We start from the raw sequence: 24,869 nt of genomic DNA, 5'->3' as shown, positions 1-24,869 counted from the left end.
TGTAAGGTATTTGTGCGATAACTGGATCAGACTCCAATGGTCTGCCAACTCCAAATTTGTTCACTGCAGAGACACGGAACTGATATTCATTGCCCTTAATTAATTTAAGTGCTGTATAGGTGCAAGCTTCACATTTATCTTCAACTAATGCCCAAGCAATCCTGCTGGTTTCACGTTTTTCAATTATGTAGTGAGAAATAGAAGCACAACCATCATTTGCTGGAGGCTCCCACCATAATGTGACTTTTTCTCCAGTGATGTTTGTGAATCGTATTGGTCCACCAACTTTTCCTGGTGTGTCTGCAATTTTAAAGGTTCACAGTTATAATTTGTTGACACTTACAATAAAATACTATTTTAAGAAAAGCATGCTGACAGTGCTTGGTGCAGTACCTTGTACTCTGATGGTAATATCTTCCCGTTTAGTGCCTGATGCATTTTTGGCTTCTACTGTGTACACTCCACGATGTTCCCGGATAGCATCTCTAATGAAGAGTGTACTATATCCAATAGCTGTAGTTATTTCTATATTCATTAATTTATCAATCTCTTTCCCATCCTTAAACCATGTCACTTTAGGTACTGGACGTCCTTTGATTAGAGCTTTAAGTCTAATGCTCTCTCCAGCTTTAACAGTTAGGCCTTCAAAGTGCTCAGCACCAAATTCAATTGTTGGAGCAACTAAAAAAGGAAAATATAAATCAATTTCCATATAGCTAAGTCTTTTTCTTATACTCTTCTAAGTGTATTAATTATAAAAGTTTGTGATATATAGAATTATTTCACTTACAAAATGGCATTCTCTAAATAGCAGTTACTATATGAATGGTAAACTTATTTTTCCTGTAAGCACCCATAAGTGCATCATATTAATAACCGGTGAAAAGTGCTGTTAAAATGCAGTGTTAATAGTATGCAAACTACGTGAGGCACATTTCAATTTTAAATTATTCAGTGCATCAGAATACTACCGTCTATGCTTTCTTTCCAACTTTGCTGCTGCTGCTTATGCAAGAGAAATGTAGAGTGCCATGCTTTTCAGCAATTAATTATGTATGTCTACCAGATTTGGATTTTTAATTTAGACCTTCCCACCTTGGAGCACAAACATAAATGTTCTGAATTGACTGGGAGGACCTCAGTCACAACTTCTTTGCCCCTTGACTTCCCACTTCCCATCAGTACAGCCAGAAACTCTATCTGGCTGCAATACCCAAATGCAAGCACGTTAAGAAGAAATTCTTACCGTTTTCATCTCTGGTCATAATATAGCCTGAAGACTGTGAAGGTGGGCTGATTGTACCAACAGCATTTCTTGCAAGCACTCGGAATTCGTATCGGTCACCTGGACTGAGCCCTGTAACTGTATATTGGCACTCACTCACATCAGTAAAGTTACACCTGAGCCAACGGTCTGCACTTCCTTGCCGTTTCTCAATGCTGTAAGCAACAATCTTGCTGCCTCCATCACGCAGAGGGGGGTTCCATTTCAGGGTGATTGTTTCCCTAGTGACATCAATGTAATCAGGAGTACCAGGTGGGTCTGAAAGGAAAATAATGAAGATTTATTTTTATTACTGCTCACCATAATCTACAAGAACAGAATTTTCTTGGATGAGTGATTAATAATTCACTTACCCACTGGAGAGACTGCCAAAGTAAATTTGCTTGGCTCACTCGCTCGGCTTAGGCCTGCAGCGTTTTCAGCATATACTTGGAACTGGTAATCCAGGCCCTCAAGCAGTCCAGTAATCCTGTACTCTCTGTTAGATATTAATGCGACATTAACCTTCTGCCACAAAATACTGTTTCTTTCCTTCTTTTCAACATGGTATCCCACAATCTCTGAACCACCATCATAAACGGGAGCATCCCAGGAAATGCTCATTCCATCAGCAGTTACATTGTATACAACAGGCTTGCCTGGGGCACCTGGTGGTTTAAACTGATGCTTTGCCACAACATCAGCTGAGACAAGAGGTGGGCTCACTCCATATCTGTTTTCTGCACGAACTCTAAACTGATATTCAGTATCTTTAACAAGGTTTGGTACTTTGAAGGTTGTTCTTGCAGCACTTGAACACACCAGCTTCCAGTTCATTTGTGAGGTTTCTCTCTTCTCAATACTGTAGCCACTGATTTCTCCTCCTCCGTCATCCTCAGGAGCGTCCCATGACAAAACTACACTATCTGCTTTGATTTCATCTATTCTTAAAGGTGCTTTTGGCCTGGATGGAGGACCAAGAGTGATTACAGTGATTGTGAATGACTTTCTGCAGACTACATTATCAAGAATTAAAGTATATTTGCCACCATGCTCCTTTTTCACATTCTTGATACTTAAGCTTATCTTGTTTTCAGTTTTCTTGTAACGAAGATGTTCTGTTTCTTTAAGAGGGAGGTTGTCCTTGAGCCAGCTCATTGATGGATTAGGTTTACCTTTATAGGGCAGTTCAGCGTGCAGGTTGTGTCCAATTCTTACTGCAATCTGTCCTCCAGGAATATCAGAAAGGTCAGCCTCAGGTGTAATTATAAGTTCTTTCACTGTAATGGGTCCAACAGTAACAGAATCACTCATGCCTTTTTCATTTTTAGCAAAGACTCTGAATTCCACAACAGAAAGCTCCTTAAGTTTGTCAGCTACAAATTCACAGCTCTTGCTTGTGCCTGCGTATGTCCATTCTTTCTCTCCCTGAAGTTTCTTTTCAATAACATAGTCTGATATAATGCTACCACCATCGTAGTCAGGTTTGCTCCACTGCAATTTAACAGAACTCTTTGTAGAGTCTTTCATGGCTAGGTCTTTTACAGGTCCAGGTACGTCTGCAGCTTTCACTGGTTCAGATGTCTCACAAGGTTCACCCAGACCGATTTCATTTTCAGCAAGAACACAGAAGAAGAATGCAGTCTTTTCTGACAGGTTAGTTAGTTTAAAGGTGGTATGAGAACACTTTGTTGTAACAGTTGACCAGGCCCTCTTTGTAGCATCTCTTTTTTCAACAACATAATTTGTTATTTCAGAACCACCATTGATGAGAGGTGGCTCCCATACCAGTGTAACTGTGCCACGAGAAACATGCTTAAGCTGCAGCTTCTGGCATGCAGAAGGTGTGTCAAGTACTTTTACATTCACAAATGATGATTTTGCTTCTCCAACTCCATTTTCAATTGTAAGAACGTATTTTCCTGTATCATTTCGTGTAACTTGAGCAATACTGAGTAGTGTAGATGATTCTGTGTTCTGGATGATGTATCTTTCATCAGTTCCAAGATTCTTGTCACCCTTTCTCCATGTGACTGTTGGAGGAGGTCTTCCCTTGAATGGAATCATTATTTCCACATCTTCACCTGCTTTAGCAACAATAGATGTCCGAAGAGCAACATCCAGATCAATCTCTGGTGCCACTGTGGAAATAAATGAAAATTAATAATGCATACTTGGCATGTAAAATAAGAAATTATTTGAAAAAAAAAAAAACCACACAGAAAAATGATAAATCACAAAAAAATACAGTACCAAGAATATCTTTAGCTTGAACGGGTTCCATCATTTCAATAGGCTCTCCTTGTCCAGCACAATTCATGGCAGATACACGGAAATAATAATTAACACTTGGCTGAAGGTGGGATACAACATACTCAGTTGTTCTCACTTCTCCCTTAGTACTGACTACAGTCCATTCTTGCTCTTCACCTTCCCTCTTCTCCACCACATAGTGGGTAATTGGACTTCCTCCATCATAAGCAGGTTTAATCCAGCCAAGGGTAACAGATGTCTTGGTTGTATCCACAACTTTCAGCTTTGTTGGTGAGCCTGGCTTATCTGTAAATGATAGTTTATGGGGGAAAAAAAACACCAATCAGAATCCAATTAATTGTAAAGAGGAAGAAAATCTGCCCTTGATTACATTGGTACAATCCCGCCCTAACTACTCATTTTCCATTGATTTCTAACCTCTTGGAAATAATGCACATTGAATCTTACCAACAGGATCTGCAGCTTTGTAGAAGTCAGAAGCCTCAGAGAATGGACCTGGTCCAGCTGCATTGACAGCACAAACGCGGAAATGATATTCGCTGTTTTCAGTCAGACCAGTTACTTTCTGTCTGGTGTCCCGAATGGTTTCCTTAGAGACCTTGAACCAACTCAGACTCTTCTTGTCACGTTTCTCCAGAAAATATCCTGATATTTCACTGCCTCCATCAACAGTGGGCCTATTCCAGACAACCGTCATAGAATTCTTGGTTATCTTTGTGACTTCTGGTGTACTAGGTGGTCCAGGTGTAACTGAGTGAAAAAAAACATATGTCAGCAGATCAGTACTACTTCCAAATAATACACAAGACAATTCAGTTGCATAAGTTATTTTATAGAACTGATTTCTTACCAAATGAATTTTTGGCTATAACGGGTTCAGATTCCAGTGGATCACCAATTCCAAACTTGTTCACACCACGGACACGGAACACATATTCATTTCCTTTGATGAGTTTTGTTGTAGTTATAATGCATCCCTCCAGTTTTTCAGAAATTAAAGACCATACAACCCGACTTGTTTCCCGCTTTTCAACAACATAGTGTGTTACAGGTGCACCACCATCATCTGCTGGTGGGTCCCACATTATTGTAATCTTTTCAGCAGTGACTGTCTTAAACTGTATAGGTCCACTTGGGGGTCCTGGCTTGTCTGTGGAAGGCAGAAGAAAGAAGATGCTAAGTATTCATTACTGGATTATTGTTTAATAGTAAAATATAATTGCATCTCAAGCCATACCAAGTATCTGTACTCTAACGTGGGCTGATGCTGAACCCATGGCATTCTTCAATTTTAATTCATAGGTGCCACTGTCGAGTCGATTGGCATCCTTGATGAGTAGAGAAGCAAATTCTGTTGTGTTTTCAAAAGACACTAGTGCACTGGTCAGTACCTCATTGCCATTTTTGAACCATTCAATTGTGGGTATAGGCTTGCCTGAGATGCCTAGTTTTAGCTTAACTGAAGTGCCTGCTTTGTACTTCACCACTTCTGTGTATTCTGGTGGCACATCGATTTCAGGTGCACCTTAAGAAAAATAAGAATAAGTTAAAAACATGTTTATTGTAGCCCTGTATTTAATAAAATCCCCAAATAATACTACCTTATTTAATCTAATAGTTAAAGATATTTCATAAATACAGATCAAAGTAAAGAGAGCATATATTAACTTAAATCATAAACCTAGAGTAAGTTAGAACTAATCATATGAAGAAAAGACAATTACATGTATAAGTATAACCACTTGGATCATGGGCAGACTTCTCTTGCTCAGAGAATAAAGATACCAGAAGACTTTAAAAATGCAGACACAGCCAAAGATGTTCCCTACAGTCATGCCCAAATGCTCACAGTCACTCATGCTTCTTGAATCAATCACTGTAAACTAGCCTTCCATATTTAAAAGACCATAGATCTGCAAAACAGTACAGCCTTTAATTGTCCTATTACCCCAAAATTATATCATTATATCATTGCAAAACACTTACCGTATGTATCAACACATGTGATAGGACCCACAACATCTGAGGGATTACTAATGGAACCGACAGCATTCTTCGCAAAGACCCGGAATTCATACTTGGAATTCTGTGTCAGGCCAGATGCTGTGAATTGAGTCTCAATAACATTGGTGAAGCTAGCTTTTGTCCATCTGCCATCTGGAAGATCACGTTTTTCTACGATGTATCCAGTGATTTTGCTACCACCATCAAATGCTGGCTTCTGCCAGGAGAGAGTGATAGAGGTCTTGGAAATATCTGAGGCACGAACATTTCTTGGTGGTTCTGCAGAAGGAAATGTAAGAATATTGCCAATAATTAACAGGTATTTTGAATATTGGCTTACTGTACAGAACAATTATCACAGGGGAAACAAAATTGTTGGGCTTCATTTTTTTCGAGGGAGTACATACCACAAGCATCAATTGCAAGGACTGGATCAGAAGGACGACTTGCTTTTCCAATGCCAGCTGCATTTTCTGCATAAACTCTAAATTCATAGATAAGGCCAGCGCTGATTGTGGTGACTTTGAAATGAGTGGTACGAATAAGGGTCTTGTTAGCCTTCTGCCATAGTATGCTATTTCTGTCTTTCATTTCCAGGTGATATCCAATGATAGCATTGCCCCCATTAGTGACTGGTTCATGCCATCCGACAGTAATACTCTCTCGGGTAACATTAGTGACCCATGGTGTAGAAGGAGGGCCCGGGGTAGCTGATGATTTCAAAAGAAGTGATTGTTAAAAAAATTATATTTTTAACATCAGAGCATTAAAATATCAATGTATACCATGAGAAGCACGTTACTCACTGTAAGGAAGCTTGACAACCACACATTGCGAGTCTATGTGATCGCTGATGCCAAAGCGGTTCTCAGCTTTGATACGGAATTGGTATTCTTCCCCTGTTGTGAGCCTCATAACTTTGATAACAGTTCTAGCAACAGTGGCAGACACTTCAGACCAAGCAGCAGTACTTGTTTCTCTTTTCAGTACAATATAGTTGGTAACCTGACTTCCGCCATCATAAGCTGGTGGTTGCCATCTGAGTGTTACACTCTCTTCAGTGACATCGCTAAGGACAACAGGACCAACAGGAGGACCAGGTCTATCCAGCACAACAATATTAACAAATGATTTTGTGGTGCCACTTGAATTCGCAGCAGTAATGTCGTATCTGCCAGCGTCAGCAGCCACACTTTCTTTAAGGTTAATGATGAGACTTTCTGCAGTGGTTTCTGTGTGAAATCTCATGGTAGGCTTCAGTGCAACACCATCTCTAGACAATGTCACCTTTGGCACTGGTTTTCCAGAAACTGGAATTTCAACTTTTAGGTTTGATCCTGCTCGAACATATACAGTGTTATGAGGGAAGCCCTTCATGTCAATCTCGGGAGATTCTGAAAAAGAAAACATTTCCAAACCATTAGAAGAATGTTCCATCTTTTAAAATGTGAGTGCAATGGACTGTGTATCAACTTTTGTCTCATGTCAGGAAGCATACCTAATTGTTCTTTAACTGTAACAGGGAGCAGTAGTTCCTTAGGATCACTTAAACCAGCTTGGTTTTCTGCAGACACCCTGAAGAAATAGTCGACGTTTTCCTTAAGACCATGGACAACATGATGAGTTGTCTTTACAACTGCACACTTAACCCATTTTTGCTGTCCTTTCTCAAGAGCTTCAAGGACGTAGCTCACAATTCTGCTTCCACCATCATGTTCTGGTTTTAGCCATGAAAGAGAAACACTGTCCTTTGTGACATTTGTTACTCCTAGCTTTTCTGGTGGGCTGGGTTTTTCTGAGAAAAAAAGTGCAACAGGTTAAACAATATAGAAGGTATTTACTTTTTATATTAGCAATTACACAGGAACACAGTCTGGATCAAAAATATGTGTTTTTAAACCAATTTGTATATTAGAAATATTTTAAGTAAAATCCAAGCAAAATTTAAAATTCAGGCTATTACTTAGCTCTTTTTTATTTGTAAAACTACAGACATACCTACAAAAAATGATCTATTTTACAGTACGCAGATTTAAAACTTTTGACATTATTTTGAAGTAAACACTTTAAACCACATGTTATTCTAAGTATTAACAAATCGTTTTCATAATAAAACATACCTGTTATTTTTGTTCCCTCTTTGGTCTCAGAAGGCACTCCAACACCATATTCATTTTCTCCAGAGACACGGAAGTAGTAAATGGCACCTTCTTGCAAACCAGTCACTTTGTAGGACAGGCGATGACAGTTGTTTGTCACAGTGACCCACGCTTTTTTGCTAGCTTCTCGTTTTTCAATTACATAGTTCTTTACAGGTGCTCCACCATCGTTTTCAGGAACATCCCAAGATAACACAGCAGATTCTTTAGTTACTTCTTTTGTAGCAGTATTAGATGGTGGGCCAGGTGTATCAAGAACTTTGACAATTAAAGTCAAGGTGGTAGTATTCAGGATGTTTTGCAATGTTAATGTGTATTTTCCAGAATCATTTCTAGTTGCTTTTTCAACAGTAAGAGATGTACAATTACTTGAAGTGTCAATGCTTGCACGTGTACGGAGATCAGTGTCTGGTTTGTTCCATGTTACATTTGGGACTGGTTTGCCTCTGAAAGGAACAGTCATTGTGAATGATTCACCAGCCTTTACAATTAAAGTCTTCCGCATTTCACTGTCAATTTCAAAGGCAGGTTCTTCCTCTCTTTCTTTTGCCACCTGAGGTTCTGAGACATCACTTGGTTCACTGACACCCATTTTGTTAATGGATTTCACTCTAAAAACGTACTCAGAGCCCGATGTTAATCCAGTTATGGTATACTCTGTGCCTCTTAAATTCTGAATAGCTGTTGTCCAGTCAGTTTCATCAGTTTTCTTGTATTCAACTGTGTATCCTGTTACTGGAGCACCTCCATCAAACAGTGGCTTTGTCCAACCAATTGTGATATTTGACCTTGTAGAATCCATAATCTTAGGTTTAGATGGGGGCGATGGCAGGAAGATTGGATCTTCTGCCTTAATCAATGGTGTGGTTTCACTTGGGAGACTGAGGCCAGCAGCATTTTCTGCATAAACCCGAAATTCATATTCACATCCTTCACGGAGACCCGATGATTTCACTCTTAAATCATAAACCGGCTTTTTGTTTACACGAATCCATCTTAGACTGGTTTTCTCACGCCTTTCAATTACATAGCCAGAGATCTCATTGCCTCCATCAGACTCAGGTCTTGCCCAGCAAAGAGTTATTGAATCTTTGCTCACACTGGTGATCTCTAAAGATGTAGGTGGACTTGGAACTGTAAATGGGTCTAGGGCTTTGACAGCAACACTTTCTAGAGGCTCCCCAACACCATATTTGTTAACTCCCATCACTCTGAAAATATACTCATTACCTTTCAGTAATTTTGTCACTTTACAAGATGTTGTTTTAAGCTCTCCTTCACAAAGTGTCCATGCAATTCTGCTGGTCTCACGTTTTTCTACAATATAATGATCAATATCTGCACCTCCATTTTCTTGAGGGGGTCCCCATGATAAATGGCACTTTTCAGCAGTAAGGCCATTTATTTCTAGCGGACCTGCAGGTGGGCCAGGTCTGTCAAGTACTTTGCAATTAATTGCCAAAGATTTTGTTCCTGCAACATTCTGTAATGTCAATACATACTGTCCTGAATCACCTCGGATACAGTCCTTAATGGTTATTGCAGTAGTGAAATCTGTTGAGACTATTTCAACTCTAGCTTTTCCTTCGAGCTCTTTGCCATCTTTTGTCCATGAAATCACTGGTATTGGCCGTCCTGCAACATCAGCATTTACTTTAAACACTTCTCCAGCTTTCACAACTACAACATCCCTGAATTTGGCATCCATCATAATTCTTGGAGCCTCCACATCATCTTTTACGGTCACGGGTCCAGTTGATTCAGATGGCTGACTGAAGAGTCCAGCAGCATTCTTTGCAATCACATGGAATTCATAACGCTGGTCTTCTGTAAGTCCACCTACATCAAAGTATGTTTCTTGCACATTAGTAAAATTGCATTTTAGCCAACGACCATCTGGTAGTTCTCTGCGTTCAATAATATATCCTGTTACTTTAGCTCCACCATCGTATTCTGGTTTAGTCCATTTCAATGAGACAGATGTTCTTGTAATATTAGTAACTTCTGGTTGACCAGGAGGATCACATGGATCTCTTGCAGCAACTGGTTCACATGCTTTACTGCATTTGCCTATTCCAGCAATGTTTTCTGCATACACGCGGTATTCGTACATCAGTCCTTCATCAAGACCTGTAACTTTCATTTGTGTATCAGTAATAAGGCTCTTGTTGACTTTTGTCCAAAGAATGCTGCTTCTTTCTTTATGCTCCAAATGATATCCTAGTACTACGCTACCTCCATCATTAACTGGCACCTGCCAAGTTACAATCATGAAAGATTTAGTTGCATGTGCCACACGAGGCGTTCCAGGTGGACCTGGAGGCTTAAATGGATACTCTGCCACAACAGAAGGAGAATTAGTATAAGTGCTTTTCCCATAGCGGTTTTCTGCACAAACACGGAACTGATATTCAGATCCAGTGATGAGTCGAGATACTTTAATTGCTGTTCTTGCAACTGCTGCAGACACTACCTCCCATGTTGTTGTGGTAGTATCTCTCTTCTCCACAATGTAATTACTAATATGACATCCACCATCATATGCTGGAGGTTTCCAAGACAGAGTTACACTATCAGCACTAACTTCATCAATTTTAACATCAGTTGGTGGTCCTGGTCTGTCAAGGACAACTACAGTTAAAGAAGCTGTTGTTGATCCAGCAGTATTTGAAAGATGTAATTCATAATGTCCCAGATCTTCGTTTGTAGCTTCCTTGATGGACAGTGAAGTTAAAGTCTTTGATGTCTGAACATTTACCCTGGTTGTCTCTTTTAAGGGATTCCCATCCTTCTTCCAGCTAGCAGTGGGAAGAGGTCGCCCTCTGAATGGAATGTCAATCTTAAGATCATCTCCAGCTTTCACTGTGAATGTGTTAAAAAGGAGCTCAACAGACGGCTGGATTTCAATATCTTTTGCAATGACTGGGACACCAAGTTCTCTTGGATCACTTTTTCCTTTTTCGTTAACAGCAAGCACTCTGAAACTGTACTCTTCTCCCATACTTAAGCCTGTTATTGTTGCTTCCAATGTTTTCACCTGTGTACATGCACTCCATTTTGTACTTCCTTTAGTTTGCATTTCTACTACATAACCAGTAATTTTACTGCCACCATCGCTCTCTGGCTTTTCCCATTTAATTGAAGCAGAATTGCGAGTCACATCAACAAGAATGACCTTTGAAGGTGGAGCAGGTGGTTCAGATACCTTAACTGGATCAGCAGTTTCTGCTGGTAAACCAGCCCCATATTCATTTACAGCTAGAACACGGAAGTAGTAACTACATCCTTCTTGTAGTTGAGTAATCTTGAAGGAATTCTTAGTACAGTTGCTTGTAACTGTGGCATATGCTTTTCTTGTGGATTCTCGCTTTTCAACTACGTAGTTGGTAATTTTAGCTCCACCATCAATAAGTGGTGGTTCCCAGGCTAAAGTTACAGAATCTTTTTTCACTTCTCTGATTGTGAGGTTTAGAGGTGCACTAGGTGTATCAAGCACTCTGACATTAACAAAAGCTGATTTTTTGCCACTGTTGTTCTCTAAAGTAAGATTGTATCTACCACTATCAAATCTATTGACATTGTCAATGACCAGCATTGTGTAGGAACTGGTGACTTCAATCTGAGCTCGCTCACTAATCGTTCCTTCTGCTTTCTCCCATTTAACTTCAGGTTCTGGTCTTCCTTTGATGGTGACAAACAGGCGTAAAGTACCACTAGCACGTACAGTGACTACTTTTCTGAGATCTGCACCAAGTTCAATTTCAGGAGGTTCAATCTTGTCCTCTGCTAAGACTGCACCAGGTATAGTCGCAGGTTCTCCTACTCCTTCTGAGTTGATGGCACAGATGCGGAAGTTATACTCCTGGTTCTCTTTCAGTTTTGTCACAGTGAACTGTTTTGCTTGTAGGCCTGTTGGTGGGGTGCAGGTAGTCCATTCATCAGCAGCAGCTTCTTTTACTTCTACTACATATCCTTTAACAGGAGCACCACCATCATAAATGGGCTTACTCCAGGCAAGGGAAACTGATGACCTGGAAGTATCTGTAACCTTTGGATTGCTAGGTGGACCTGGAGGATATAAAACATCACAAGCACGATAGAAAATGGATGGCCCACTGGGTTCCCCTACCCCTGCAGCATTTTCAGCAGACACTCTAAATTCATAGAAATGCCCATCAGTTAGACCTGTAACTCTGAATCGCAAGTCTGTCAGCCTTTTCTTATTGCATTTGGTCCACCGGATACCATCTTTGTCTCGTTTTTCAAGTATGTAACCTTCAATTTCAGCTCCCCCGTTGTCTTCTGGGCGACCCCATGTTACCACCATAGAATCTTTTGTGATTGCTGAAACTTCAGGAGTTGAAGGAGGACCAGGGGGTTTGTATGGATTACGAGCCACAACTGGTTCAGATTCCAAGGGCTCTCCAATTCCATATTTATTGACTGCCATTACACGGAAAATGTATTCATTGCCAGGAAGGAGTTTGGTTACTTTGTGGTTAAGAGCCTGGACGTCTGTTGCTACTTGTGTCCATGAAAGCCTACTTGTCTCTCTCTTCTCAATGATATAATGTGAGATACTAGAACCACCATCATGTAAAGGTGGAGACCATGACAAGTAGCATTTTTCTGCAGTGACACCTGTAATGTTCAAAGGTCCTTCTGGAGGTCCTGGTCTGTCAAGCACTTTTACAGTGATTGGTATAGATTTGGTGCCACCAACATTTTTGAGGTTAAGAGTATAGTGACCTCCATCTACTCTTATACAGTCTTTGACAGTGAGAATTGTTTTCTCAATGGTAGATTTAATTTCCATTCTTGCAGTTGTTTCTTCAAGGTCTTTACCATCTTTTGACCATGTAATGTCAGGAATAGGTTTGCCATGGATATCAGCTTCAAGAACAAAGGTTTCTCCAGCATGAACAACAATGACATCTCTGTATTTAGGATCCAGTGAAGCTCCTGGTGCTTCAATTTCATCTCTGGCAGTAATAGGCCCTGAACTTTCAGATGGTTCACTCAAGCAACCTGCTGCATTTCTTGCAATTACTCTGAATTCATATCGTTGGTTTTCAACAAGACCACTTACTGTAAATTCTGTTTCCAACACATTTGTAAAGCTGGCTTTCATCCAGCGACCATCTGGCAGTTCTTTCTTTTCTACAATATAACCAGTTATTTTGCTTCCACCATCATATTCTGGCTTTTTCCACTTCAGTGTGATGTTACTTCTTGTAACAACAATGGCCTCTGGGCGGCCAGGTGGGTCACAAGGATCTCGGGCAACATACAGTTCTGATACTTTGCTGACTTTGCCAATGCCAACAACGTTTTCAGCAGAAACTCTGAACTCATATTCAAGACCTTCTTCAAGGCCGTCTGTTTTATATTTGGTGTCCACAATAAGTGACTTGTTCTGTTTTGTCCAAAGAATGCTGTTCTTATCTTTACGCTCAAGATGGTAGCCAAGAACTTTGCTTCCTCCATCATTAACCGGTTCATGCCATTGTACAATCATATGGTCCTTGGAAGCTGCTGTGACAAATGGGGTTCCAGGTGGTCCAGGCACCTTGTAGGGGTATTGCACAACAACTGATTTAGAAGCCAAAGGAGAGCTCTTTCCATATCTATTTTCAGCAGAAATCCTGAACTGGTATTCAGAACCTGTTTTAAGCTTTGTTGCTTTGATGGTTGTTCTTGCAACAGTTGCTGACACAATGTTCCATGTGGTAGTGCTTGTGTCACGCTTTTCTACTATATAGTTGCTAATCTGACAGCCACCAGTATAATCAGGTGGATCCCATGATAAAACAACAAAGTCTGCACTAATTTCATCAAAGCGGACAGGTCCTCGTGGTGGGCCAGGCTTTTCTAGTACAATTATGCTCAGGTGTTCTGTTGCTGTACCTGCTGCATTTGTTGCTGTTACTGTATATTTGCCAAAGTCTTCCCTGCTGCTTTCTTTAATATGTAAAATAGTTGATGTTGTTGTATTCTGAATATTTAATCTGGTTGTCTCTTTCAGTGGCTGCTCATCTTTTGTCCAAGTAATAGTAGGTTTGGGTCTACCTATAAATGGTACTTCTACCTTCAGGTCTTCTCCAGCTTGTACACTATATGTATTAAACATCAGTTTGAAACTTGGCTCAATAGTCAAGTCTTTAGCTATCACAGGAATTCCAAGCGCTCTGGGATCACTTTTGCCTTTTTCATTGTAGGCAATCACACGGAATTGATATTCCTGTCCTGGACTCAAACCAGACACCTCTGCATTACATGTTTTGGTCTCACTAACAACACTCCATTTTTCTGTTCCTTTAGGCAACATTTCAACAAGGTATCCCAAAATTCTGCTACCTCCATCATGTTCAGGTTTTTCCCACGTAAATGATGCACTTCTCTGAGTCACATCAGTGAGTGTTACTTTCCCAGGAGGCAGAGGTGGCTCTGAGGCTTTGACAGCATCCCTGGTTTCAACTGGAACACCAATTCCGTATTCATTTTCAGCCATAACTCTGAAGTAATAAATTGCTCCTTCTGTAAGATTTTCAACTTTAAAACTTGTCTTGCCACACTTAGCACTTACATTTGCAAATGCCTTCCTGGTTGACTCACGCTTGTCTATTACGTAGTTCTTTACCTTTGCACCACCATCAATAACTGGTGGTTCCCAAGATAATACAGCAGAATCCTTCTTTATATCCTTTACCACTAAGTTTTGAGGGGGTCCCGGTGTGTCCAAGACTTTTACTGTAACAAATGCAGATTTAGAACCACTACTGTTCTCTAACTTAAGAATATACTTTCCAGCATCATTTCTATCACAGTTGTCAATTGAAAGTTGTGTGTAGTTTATGCCTTTATCGATCTGAACTTTTTCTGAGAATTCACCTTCTTCTCGGGACCATGTGATGTCGGGTGTTGGTCGTCCCCTGAATGGTATGTGAATCCTAGCAGATCCACCAGCTCTAACCACTATCCCTTTCCTTAGCTCTGAATCAATATCAAGTTCTGGAGCTTCAAGTTTGTCTTCTGGTTTAATAGTACCAGGAACTGATGCAGCCTCTCCCACACCAATCTTGTTGAGAGCACACACTCGTAGTTTGTATTCTTGATGTTCAGTAAGCTTTTTGATCTCAAATCGAGTGGCACGTATACCTGTCTGTGGAGTAACAAGTGACCATTCATCTTCATCTGCTTTACAGATTTCTACAAGGTATCCCTGGATTTCACAACCACCATCATAAATAGGTTTACTCCAACCAAGTAAAATGGAACTTTTGGTGGTATCCACAACATGGGCATTTGTAGGTGGGCCAGGCTTGAACATCGGGTCACAAGCTTTAAAGTAGGGAGAAACCTGGCTTGGTTCACCAACTCCAGCAGCATTTTCAGCAGAAACTCTGAATTCATATTCATGATCCTCTGTTAATCCTGTAACTCTTAATCGCAAATCTGTAATGCGGCGTTTATTGCATTTTATCCATCTGATGCCTGCTCGGTCTCTCTTTTCTACAATGTAACCTACAATTTCACTACCTCCATCACTATCTGGCCGGGTCCAGCAGACAGTCATAGAATCCTTTGTGATGTTGGTAATTTCCAAGGCCTTTGGTGGTCCAGGAACCACAAACGGATTTTTCATCATTACGGGCACAGATTCTAACGGTTCACCAACCCCATATTTGTTAACTGCCATGATCCGGAAGACGTATTCATTTCCTTCCAAGAGTTTTGTTACTTTCAGCATTGTAGGCAAAACCTCTGAAGCAACCACAGTCCATGCCAGGCGGCTAGTTTCTCTCTTCTCTACAATATAATGAGAAATATCACTGCCACCATCATGAAGAGGAGGACCCCATGCCAATGCACATTTTTCAGCTGTAACTCCTGTCACTTGGACTGGGCCCTCTGGAGGTCCTGGCCTGTCCAAGACTTTTACGTTTACTGTTACTGTCTTTGTTCCTGCAACATTAGAGGCTTCTAGAATGTACTGTCCACCATCAACTCTAACAGCATCTTTTACAATTATTAATGCACTGAAATCTGCGTTCTTTACTTCATATCTAGCAGTGTCCTCGAGCTCTTTATCTCCTTTGTACCACTTAATGGTTGGTAGTGGCTTTCCATGAACATCAGCCTCAAGTCTGAATGTTTCACCAGCATTTACAACAATAGTGTCTTTGTACTTTGGATCCATTGAAATTCGTGGAAGTTCAACTTCGTCCCTTGCTGTTATTGGTCCTGTACTGTCAGAAGGTTTGCTTATTGCACCTGCAGCGTTCTTTGCAATTACTCTAAATTCGTATCTTTGGTCTTCAGTAAGTCCTGTTACAGTGAACTGAGTTTCAATGACATTTGTGAAGCTAGCTTTCATCCAGCGACCATCTGGTAAGTCACGTTTCTCTACAATATAACCAGTAACCTTACTTCCACCATCGTATTCTGGTTTGGTCCACTGTAGAGTAATAGAGCTTCTTTTTATTATTATAGCTTCTGGGCGACCTGGAGGATCACATGGATCACGAGCTACATAGCACTCAGAAACTTTACTTGTTCTGCCTACACCAACAATATTTTCTGCAGAAACTCGAAACTCATATTCAATTCCTTCTTCAAGGTTATTTGTCTTAAAACTTGTGTCCTGAATAATAGTCTTGTTTACTTTAGTCCACAGAATGCTGTTTTTCTCCTTCCTCTCAAGATGGTAGCCCAACACTCTACTGCCGCCATCATTTATTGGCTCATGCCATTGTACGACCATGGAGTCTTTTGTAACTGTTGTTACAAATGGTGTGCCAGGGGGTCCTGGTTCCTTGTAGGGATACTGTGCTACAACCGGTGCAGATTCCAATGCAAAACTCTGCCCATACCTATTCTCAGCAAATATTCTGAACTGGTATTCTGAACCAGTTTTCAGTTTAGTCACCTTCAGTGTAGTTCTTGCAACAGTAGCCGAAACTGTTTCCCATACAGTGGTTGTTGTATCTCTCTTGTGAACAACATAGTTGGTGATTTGGCAGCCGCCTGTGTACACTGGGGGATTCCATGATAGGGTAATACTTTCTGCACTTATTTCGTCAAACTTCACAGGTCCAACTGGAGGGTCAGGTTTGTCTAGAGTAATAATTTCAACAGAGGCAGACTTTTGTCCAACAACATTAGCCACAGTGATTTCATAAGTGCCACTGTCTTCTTTGCTAGTTTCCTTAAGATTCAATATAGTGAGATCAGCTGAATCGCTAACATTGACTCTTGTTGTCTGCCTTAATGGCTGGCCATCTTTAACCCAGGTAACAGTTGGTTTAGGTCGACCTGCAATTGGTATTTCTACTTTCAGATCCTGTCCCACCTGAACACTGTAACTGTGGAAAGCAGGTCTTACATCAGGTTCAATCACCAGATCTTTGGCAACTATTGGAACTGCAAGTGCTCTAGGATCACTCTTACCCTTTTCATTTACAGCCATTACTCTAAAAAGATATTCTTCCCCTTGAGTTAGATTAGTAACAACTGCTTCAAGTGTTTTAACACGAGCACACTCTGACCACTTTTCACTCCCCTTTGCTTGCATTTCAACAATATATTGTATGATTTTGCTACCACCATCATGTTCAGGTTTTGCCCAGCTAAGTGAGACACTGTTTCTTGTGACATCATCCACTGTTATTTTCCCAGGAGGCTGTGGAACTTCAGCAACTTTAATTGGGTCACTGGTTTCTGCAGGGAGGCCAATTCCATATTCATTCTCAGCAGAGATTCTGAAGAAGTAATAGCAGCCCTCCTGAAGTTGATCTACTTTCCATGAAGTTTTGTGGCAGTTTGTTACAACAGCTGCATATGCCTTTCTTGTTGCTTCACGCTTTTCAATAATGAAATTCTTTATTTTTGCTCCACCATCCAAGAGAGGAGGCTCCCATGAAAGTGAAACAGAGTCTTTAGTGATCTCTCTGATTTTTAAATTAACAGGTGCACTTGGGGTATCCAGTACTCTTACACTGACAAAGGCAGACTTTGTTCCACTGCTGTTTTCCAAGGTCAGAGTATATTTTCCGCTATCAAATCTGTTAACATTATCTAGAACAAGGGAAGTAAAGCTGCTAGTGGTATCAATAATAGCTGCTTCTCTGATGTCACCATCCACTTTACCCCATTTTACTTCAGGTGTTGGACGACCTCTGATGGGAACAAACAGTCTTAAGGAACCTCCTGCCCTCACATTTACAATCTTCCTTAATTCCATGTCAAGGTCAAGGTCTGGTGCCTCCATCTTTTCTTCTACAATAACAGAACCAGGAACATCTGCATGCTCTCCAACTCCTGCTTTATTTACTGCACATATGCGGAATTTGTATTCGTGTTTTTCCACTAATTTTTCTACTTCCATGTGAGTATTCTTAATTCCAGTTGGAGGGGTACAAATTGCCCATTCACCATCACTTACATCACATTTTTCCACAATGTATCCCTGAATTTCAGAGCCACCATCATAGATAGGTTTACCCCATGAAAGAAAAACTGAAGATCTTGTAATATCCGTGACTTTAGGATTGTTGGGTGGACCAGGCTTGTAAATAGGATCACATGCTTTGTAGTAAGTAGAAGGTGGACTTGGTTCACTTAGGCCAGCAGCATTTTCAGCTGAAACTCTGTACTCATAATCATGATTTTCTATAAGACCAGTCACTCTGTATCGCAGTTCACTTATCAGGCGTTTGTTACATCTTGTCCAGCGAATGCCTTCCTTATCTCGCTTTTCAAGGACGTAGCCTAGGATTTCACTTCCGCCATCTGAGGCTGGCCTTTCCCATACAACTATCATAGAATCCTTGGTAACTGCTGTGACTTCTGGAGCCTTTGGAGCAAGTGGCACTACAAATGGGTTCTTTGCGACTACTGGGTCAGACTCAAGAGGTTCACCAATACCATACTTATTTACTGCCATGATGCGGAAGACATACTCATTTCCTTCGAGAAGTTTTGTAACTTTACAACTCAAGGTTTGCACATTTGAGTCAACAACAGTCCACACCAAGCGACTGGTTTCCCTTTTTTCTACAACGTAGTGTGAAATATCGCTACCACCATCTTGTAGTGGAGGTTTCCATGACAGTGTGCATTTTTCAGCTGTAACACCTGTAGTCTCAACAGGTCCTTCTGGTGGTCCAGGCCTATCAAGAACTTTGACATTAACAGGAACCTTCTTTTCACCTGCAACATTCTTTGCCAGTAGTACATACTGCCCACTGTCAACTCTCGTGGCTTCCTTCACACTAAGGCTTGTTGCAAAATCAGTAGTTTTTATTTCCATATGAGCAGTGCTTGTCAGCTCACGATCACCTTTTAACCACTGAATGGAAGGTATTGGTTTTCCATGAACATCAGCATCAAGCTTGAAAGACTCACCAGCATGCACTACAATAGTGTCTTTGTATTTTGGATCCATACTTATTTGAGGTGGTTCTACTTCATCTCTTGCTGTAATTGCCCCTGAGCTCTCAGATGGTTCACTGAAAGTGCCTGCAGCATTTCGTGCTATAACACGAAACTCATATCTCTGGTTTTCAACCAGACCAGTTACTTCAAATTGAGTATCAATGACATTTGTAAAGCTTGCTTTCATCCAACGGCCATCAGGTAATTCCTTCTTTTCAACAACATAGCCTGTGATCTTACTTCCACCATCATATATAGGTTTCTTCCACTGAAGTGTTACTGAGTTTCTTGTGACAATTACAGGTTCTGGACGACCTGGAGGGTCACATGGGTCACGTGCAGTAAAGCATTCAGATGTTCTACTTGCCTTTCCAATTCCTACTATATTTTCTGCATAGACTCTGAATTCATATTCAAGACCTTCCTCAAGGCCAGTTGTCTTAAATTTGGTATCCGGAATAGGTGTTTTATTCAGTTTAGCCCACAGAATGCTGTTTCTTTCTTTGCGCTCCAAGTGATAACCAATGATCCTGCTGCCGCCATCGTTGACTGGTTCATGCCATTGTACCACCATGCTGTCTTTTGAGACATTTGTTACAAAAGGAGTTCCAGGTGGACCAGGAACTTTAAATGGGTATTGGGCTATTATTGACTCTGAGGTGAGATACGTACTCTTCCCATATCTGTTCTCAGCTGCGATTCTGAATTGATATTCACACCCAGTCTTTAAACGACATGCTTTTATAGTTGTTCTTGCAACAGTAGCTGACACAATGTGCCAAGTAGTGGTGGAAGTGTCTCTTCTTTCTACAATGTAGTTATTGATAGAGCTACCACCATCATACTTGGGTGGTTCCCAGGAAATGGTAATACTATCTGCCGTTACTTCATCTACTTTTACTGGTCCAGTTGGAGGTCCTGGTTTGTCAAGGACAACAATATTTAGGGTCTCAGCTGCTTCACCAGCAGAGTTTGTAAGTTTAACTAAATATGATCCCACATCTTCTCTGCATGCTTCTTTTATTGTTAATACGGTGCTGTTTTCTGAGCTTTCTGCATTTACTCTTGTAGTCTGCTTCAATGCCACATTGTCTTTATGCCAAGACACTGCTGGTTTGGGTCGACCAACAAAAGGAACATCAACCTTTAAGTCCTCTCCTGCTAGAACGCTGAAAGTGGTAAACAGTAGTTTGAAAGCTGGTGGGATCACAAGATCTTTTGCAACAACTGGTATACCCAGCTGGCGAGGATCACTGATACCTTTCTCATTCTGAGCTGAAACACGGAAGGTGTATTCTTCACCTTGGATCAATCCTGTGATAGTGGCTTCAGTAGCTTTTACTGTAGCACAGGTTGACCACTTTTCACTGCCTTTACTTTGCATTTCTACAATATAGCCCAGAATTCTGCTACCACCATCATGTTCGGGCTTTTCCCAAGATAAGGATACGCTATTTCTTGTCACATCCAACAAAGTTATTTTCCCTGGTGGAAGTGGTCTTTCTGATACTTTTATGGATTCTGAAGTTTCAACTGGAAGGCCTATTCCATACTCATTTTCAGCTAGGACTCTGAAGTAGTAGTTGCAGCCTTCTTGCAGTGAATCAACTTTCCAGCTGGTCTTGTGGCAATTGGCATTAACAGTTGAATAAGCTTTTCTGGTTGATTCACGCTTTTCAACTATGTAATTTTTTATTTTAGAGCCACCATCTATGAGAGGAGGTTCCCATGTAAGTGTAACTGAAGATTTTGTAACTTCTTTTATTTTCAAATCTTGAGGTGCCCCTGGAGTATCAAGAACTCTGACATTCACAAATGCTGACTTACTACCTGAGCTGTTTTCAATTGTCAGTATGTATTTGCCACTATCAAATCTATTTACATTTTCAACAATAAGTAAAGTATAAGAGCTTGTTGATTCAATGCTCGCTCTATCCAAAGATTCCCCATGTTCCCTTGTCCATTTTACTTCAGGTGCTGGTCTTCCTTTAATTGGGACAAAGAGTCTTAGAGTACAGCAAGCTCTAATAGTTACAACTTTACGTAGTTCTGCATCAAGTTCAATCTCTGGAGGTAGCATTCTTTCTTCAGCTTTTGGAGTGCCAGGAACAAGAGCAGGTTCCCCAAGACCTTCAGAGTTCATCGCATATATCCGTATTTTATACTCTTGATTTTCTTTCAAGTCAGTGATGGTAAAAGAAGTGGCCTTTAAACCCATTGGTGGAGTTACAATCTTCCACTCATCTTCTTCAGGTAGTGCAATCTCAACCATGTAACCTGTGATCTCTGAACCACCATCATATATTGGTTTGTTCCATGCTATTGTAATAGAGGACTTGCTGCTATCCAAAACACGAGGATTTCCTGGGGGACCAGGCTTAAATACAGTATCACAGGCCTTATAGAATGGACTGGCTGGGCTTGGCTCACTGACACCAGCAGCGTTTTCCGCCATGACTCTGTATTCATATTCGTGGCCTTCTGTCAGTCCAGACACTTTATAACGCAAGTCAGTAACAACCCTTTTGTTACATTTCACCCACCGTAGACCAGCCCTGTCTCGACGTTCCACAATATAGTTAGTTATTGGGCTCCCACCATCAGAATCAGGATGGCCCCAACAGACAACCATAGAATCCTTTGTAATTGCTGTAACTTCAGGTGTTTTAGGTGGATCAGGTGGAACATATGGATTTACTGCAATAATGGGCTCTGATTCCAGAGGCTCACCAACTCCATATTTGTTAACAGCCATAACTCGGAACACGTACTCATTGCCCTTCAACAGTTTAGTAACTTTCAATTTAGTCACTGGAACTTCTGTGCCTACAGATGTCCATGCCAATCTACTTGTTTCACGTTTTTCAACCACATAATGGTCAATCTTTGCTCCTCCATCATCCAGTGGGGGTAGCCATGACAGCACACATTTTTCTGCAGTGACTTCAGACACAGCCAAAGGCCCCTCTGGGGGACCAGGTCTGTCAAGAACTTTAACATTGAAGATATGCTTGGCAAAGCCACCAGGGTTTGTTGCAGTAAGTGTATAAGCACCACCATCTCTTCTTGAGGAATCTTTATTGATGAGAATGGTAGAGAAATCTGCTATTTTTATTTCTAATTTTGCTGTGTCTTCAAGTTCTTTTTCTCCCTTTGTCCACATCATAGTTGGTGGAGGGCGACCTGAAACATCGGCCTCAAGTCTGAAAACTTCACCTGCTTTCAGCACTATGGTCTCCTTGTATTTAGCATCCACCTTTATCCTTGGTGCTTCAATGTCATCTCTACAAGTGATTGCATCTGATGGCTCTGAGGGCTGACTAACAGCTCCACCAGCATTCCTAGCAATGACACGGAATTCATAGGCAGCATCTTCCGTCAAACCACTTACAGTGAATTCAGTCTCTAGTATATTGCTGAAATTAGCCTTCAGCCAACGGCCATTAGGAAGGTCTCTTTTTTCAACAGTGTAGCCAGTTATCTTAAAGCCTCCATTATATTCTGGTTTAGTCCACTTCAGTGTAACCGCATGTCTTGTAATGTTCAGAGGTATCGGCTTACCAGGTGGATCTATTGGGTCCAGGGCAAACACAGGCTCAGATGGCTTGCTTGGCTTACTCTTCCCAGCCAGATTTTCTGCTATAACACGGAATTCATATGCAATGCCATCGGTAAGTCCAGTTGATTTAAAGATATTGCCTGACACCAACATTTTACTTACAGTCTGCCAAACAATGCTGTTTCGCTCTTTTCTTTCAATGTGATATCCCAGTATCGGGCTTCCACCATCAGTAACTGGCTCATTCCAGCTAATGGTCATGGTTTCTTTGGTGACTGCAACCACCTGAGGAGTGCCAGGAGGCCCAGGTACCTTAAATGGGTAGTTGGCAACTACAGACTCTGAAGTAATGGCTGGACCAATTCCATATCTGTTTTGAGCTTTAACGCGGAACTGATACTCAACTCCAGTAGTAAGACGAATGGCTTTAAATGTAGTACGTATCACTGTAGTTGCCAATTCAGTCCACGTGGTACTGTCAGTCTGACGCATTTCTACAACGTAGTTACTTATTGGTACACCACCATCATTCAAAGGAGGCTCCCACGAGAATGTCAGGAAATCACATGAAATTTCTTCAAATTTGATTGGTCCAGTAGGCGGTCCGGGTATGTCATGAACCTGAACTGTGATTACTTCACTAACTTCTCCAACAATATTTTTAGCTGACAGTGGATATTGACCACTATCACTTCGAATACATTCATTGATGGTCAGTATGGTTGCAGTTGCTGTATTTTCGTAATTTACCCTTTGTGTTTGCTTAAGTATCTGGTCTTCTTTCTTCCAAGTCACAGTAGGCCTTGGACGACCAAGTACAGGGATTTCAATCTTGATATTGTCACCAGCTTTGGCAATGACTGTTTTCTGGTAAAGAGCACGGAGGTCAAACTCTGGTAGCATTGTTTGCTCCTTGATAATAACTGGTCTGCTTTCTCTTGGGGCACTTCTTCCAGCACTGTTAACTGCCATAACCTGGAAAGTATACTCTTCATTTTCAGTTAGATTCTTTACCACGCAGTCCAGTGTTTTTACAGTGGTGATATGTGCCCACTGGTTGGTTCCTTTTCTCTGTGCTTCAATTACATACCCAGTGATCTTGCTGCCACCATCATGTTCTGGTTTTGGCCAAGCTAGGCTAACTGAGTTCCGTGTTATATCCATAATATTAAGGCTCTCAGGTGGGGATGGGGCCTCAGAAGCTTTTACGGGTTCTGCAGTTTCAGCTGGTTCACCAATACCGTACTCATTTTCAGCCAGAACTCTGAAATAATATTCACACCCCTCAGCCAAATTAGGAATTCTGAAAGAACACTTCTGGCAGTTGGTTGTGACTGTTGAATATGCCTTCCGAGTTGATTCACGTTTCTCAACAATATAGTTTGTTATACGTGAACCTCCATCTACCAGAGGCATATCCCATTGGAGGGTGATGCTGTCTTTGGTTATTTCTCTAGGCTTAAGGTTTATTGGCGGACCTGGTGTATCCAAGACTTTCACATTTACAAAGCCAGTCTTCTTACCAGCAGCGTTTTCAAGAGTCATTACATATTTTCCTGCATCATATCTGGTGCACTCTGTGACAATCAAGAGTGTAAAAGAGTCGGTATTTTCAATACTGGCACGTCCTTTGAGCGAGACATCATCTTTTGTCCATGTAACTTCTGGAGTTGGACGTCCTTTAATTGGTACAAAAATCCGAATAGTTAATCCAGCTCTAACAACAAGTGTTCTTCTTAGCTCAGCATCCAGTTCAAAGTCAGGAATCTCTTCTCGGTCAGTGATTTCCACACTTGGAATTATGGCTGGTTCACCGACACCTGCAGCATTCATGGCAGAGATTCTGAAATTATACTTGGCCCCTGTCTGCAGATGAGCTACAACAAACTGAGTGATTCTTAAAGCAGTCCCTATTGTGTCTTTCACCCATTCATCTTCCCCTTCTTTTTGATGCTCAACTATATAGCCAGTGATTTCAAGACCGCCATCATAGTGAGGCTTTCCCCAGGCTAAAGATGCACTTGTCTTTGTAGTATCAGTCACTCTTGGATTTGCAGGTGGACCTGGTGGGTCTGAAAAGCGAATAAAAGGTAAAATATTACATGACAGTAGAAGTCATTCTTATGCTCTCTGAATGTGCTCCCTGCCCATCCCGCCCACCCCAAAAAGAAAA

General features: G+C 41.1%; 1 protein-coding gene across 1 annotated transcript in view; it reads right to left on the bottom strand.

Moving 5' to 3' along the window:
- Positions 1-24,869, bottom strand: part of LOC116446415 (titin-like) — a 245,290-nt gene that overhangs the window by 21,026 nt on the left and 199,395 nt on the right. Inside the window, 13 exon segments of the mRNA XM_032114190.1 lie at positions 1-300; positions 394-681; positions 1,247-1,543; positions 1,639-3,405; positions 3,518-3,823; positions 3,986-4,288; positions 4,389-4,688; positions 4,776-5,063; positions 5,525-5,821; positions 5,950-6,252; positions 6,349-6,936; positions 7,041-7,337; positions 7,663-24,768. Coding sequence (XP_031970081.1) covers positions 1-300; positions 394-681; positions 1,247-1,543; positions 1,639-3,405; positions 3,518-3,823; positions 3,986-4,288; positions 4,389-4,688; positions 4,776-5,063; positions 5,525-5,821; positions 5,950-6,252; positions 6,349-6,936; positions 7,041-7,337; positions 7,663-24,768 — 22,440 coding nt within the window.

Source organism: Corvus moneduloides, chromosome 7 (genome assembly GCF_009650955.1).
Source record: "Corvus moneduloides isolate bCorMon1 chromosome 7, bCorMon1.pri, whole genome shotgun sequence".
NCBI classification, from domain to species: Eukaryota; Metazoa; Chordata; class Aves; order Passeriformes; family Corvidae; genus Corvus; species Corvus moneduloides.
The sequence above is the reverse complement of the archived record's forward strand: the minus strand, read 5'-3'. Positions and strand labels throughout refer to the sequence as shown.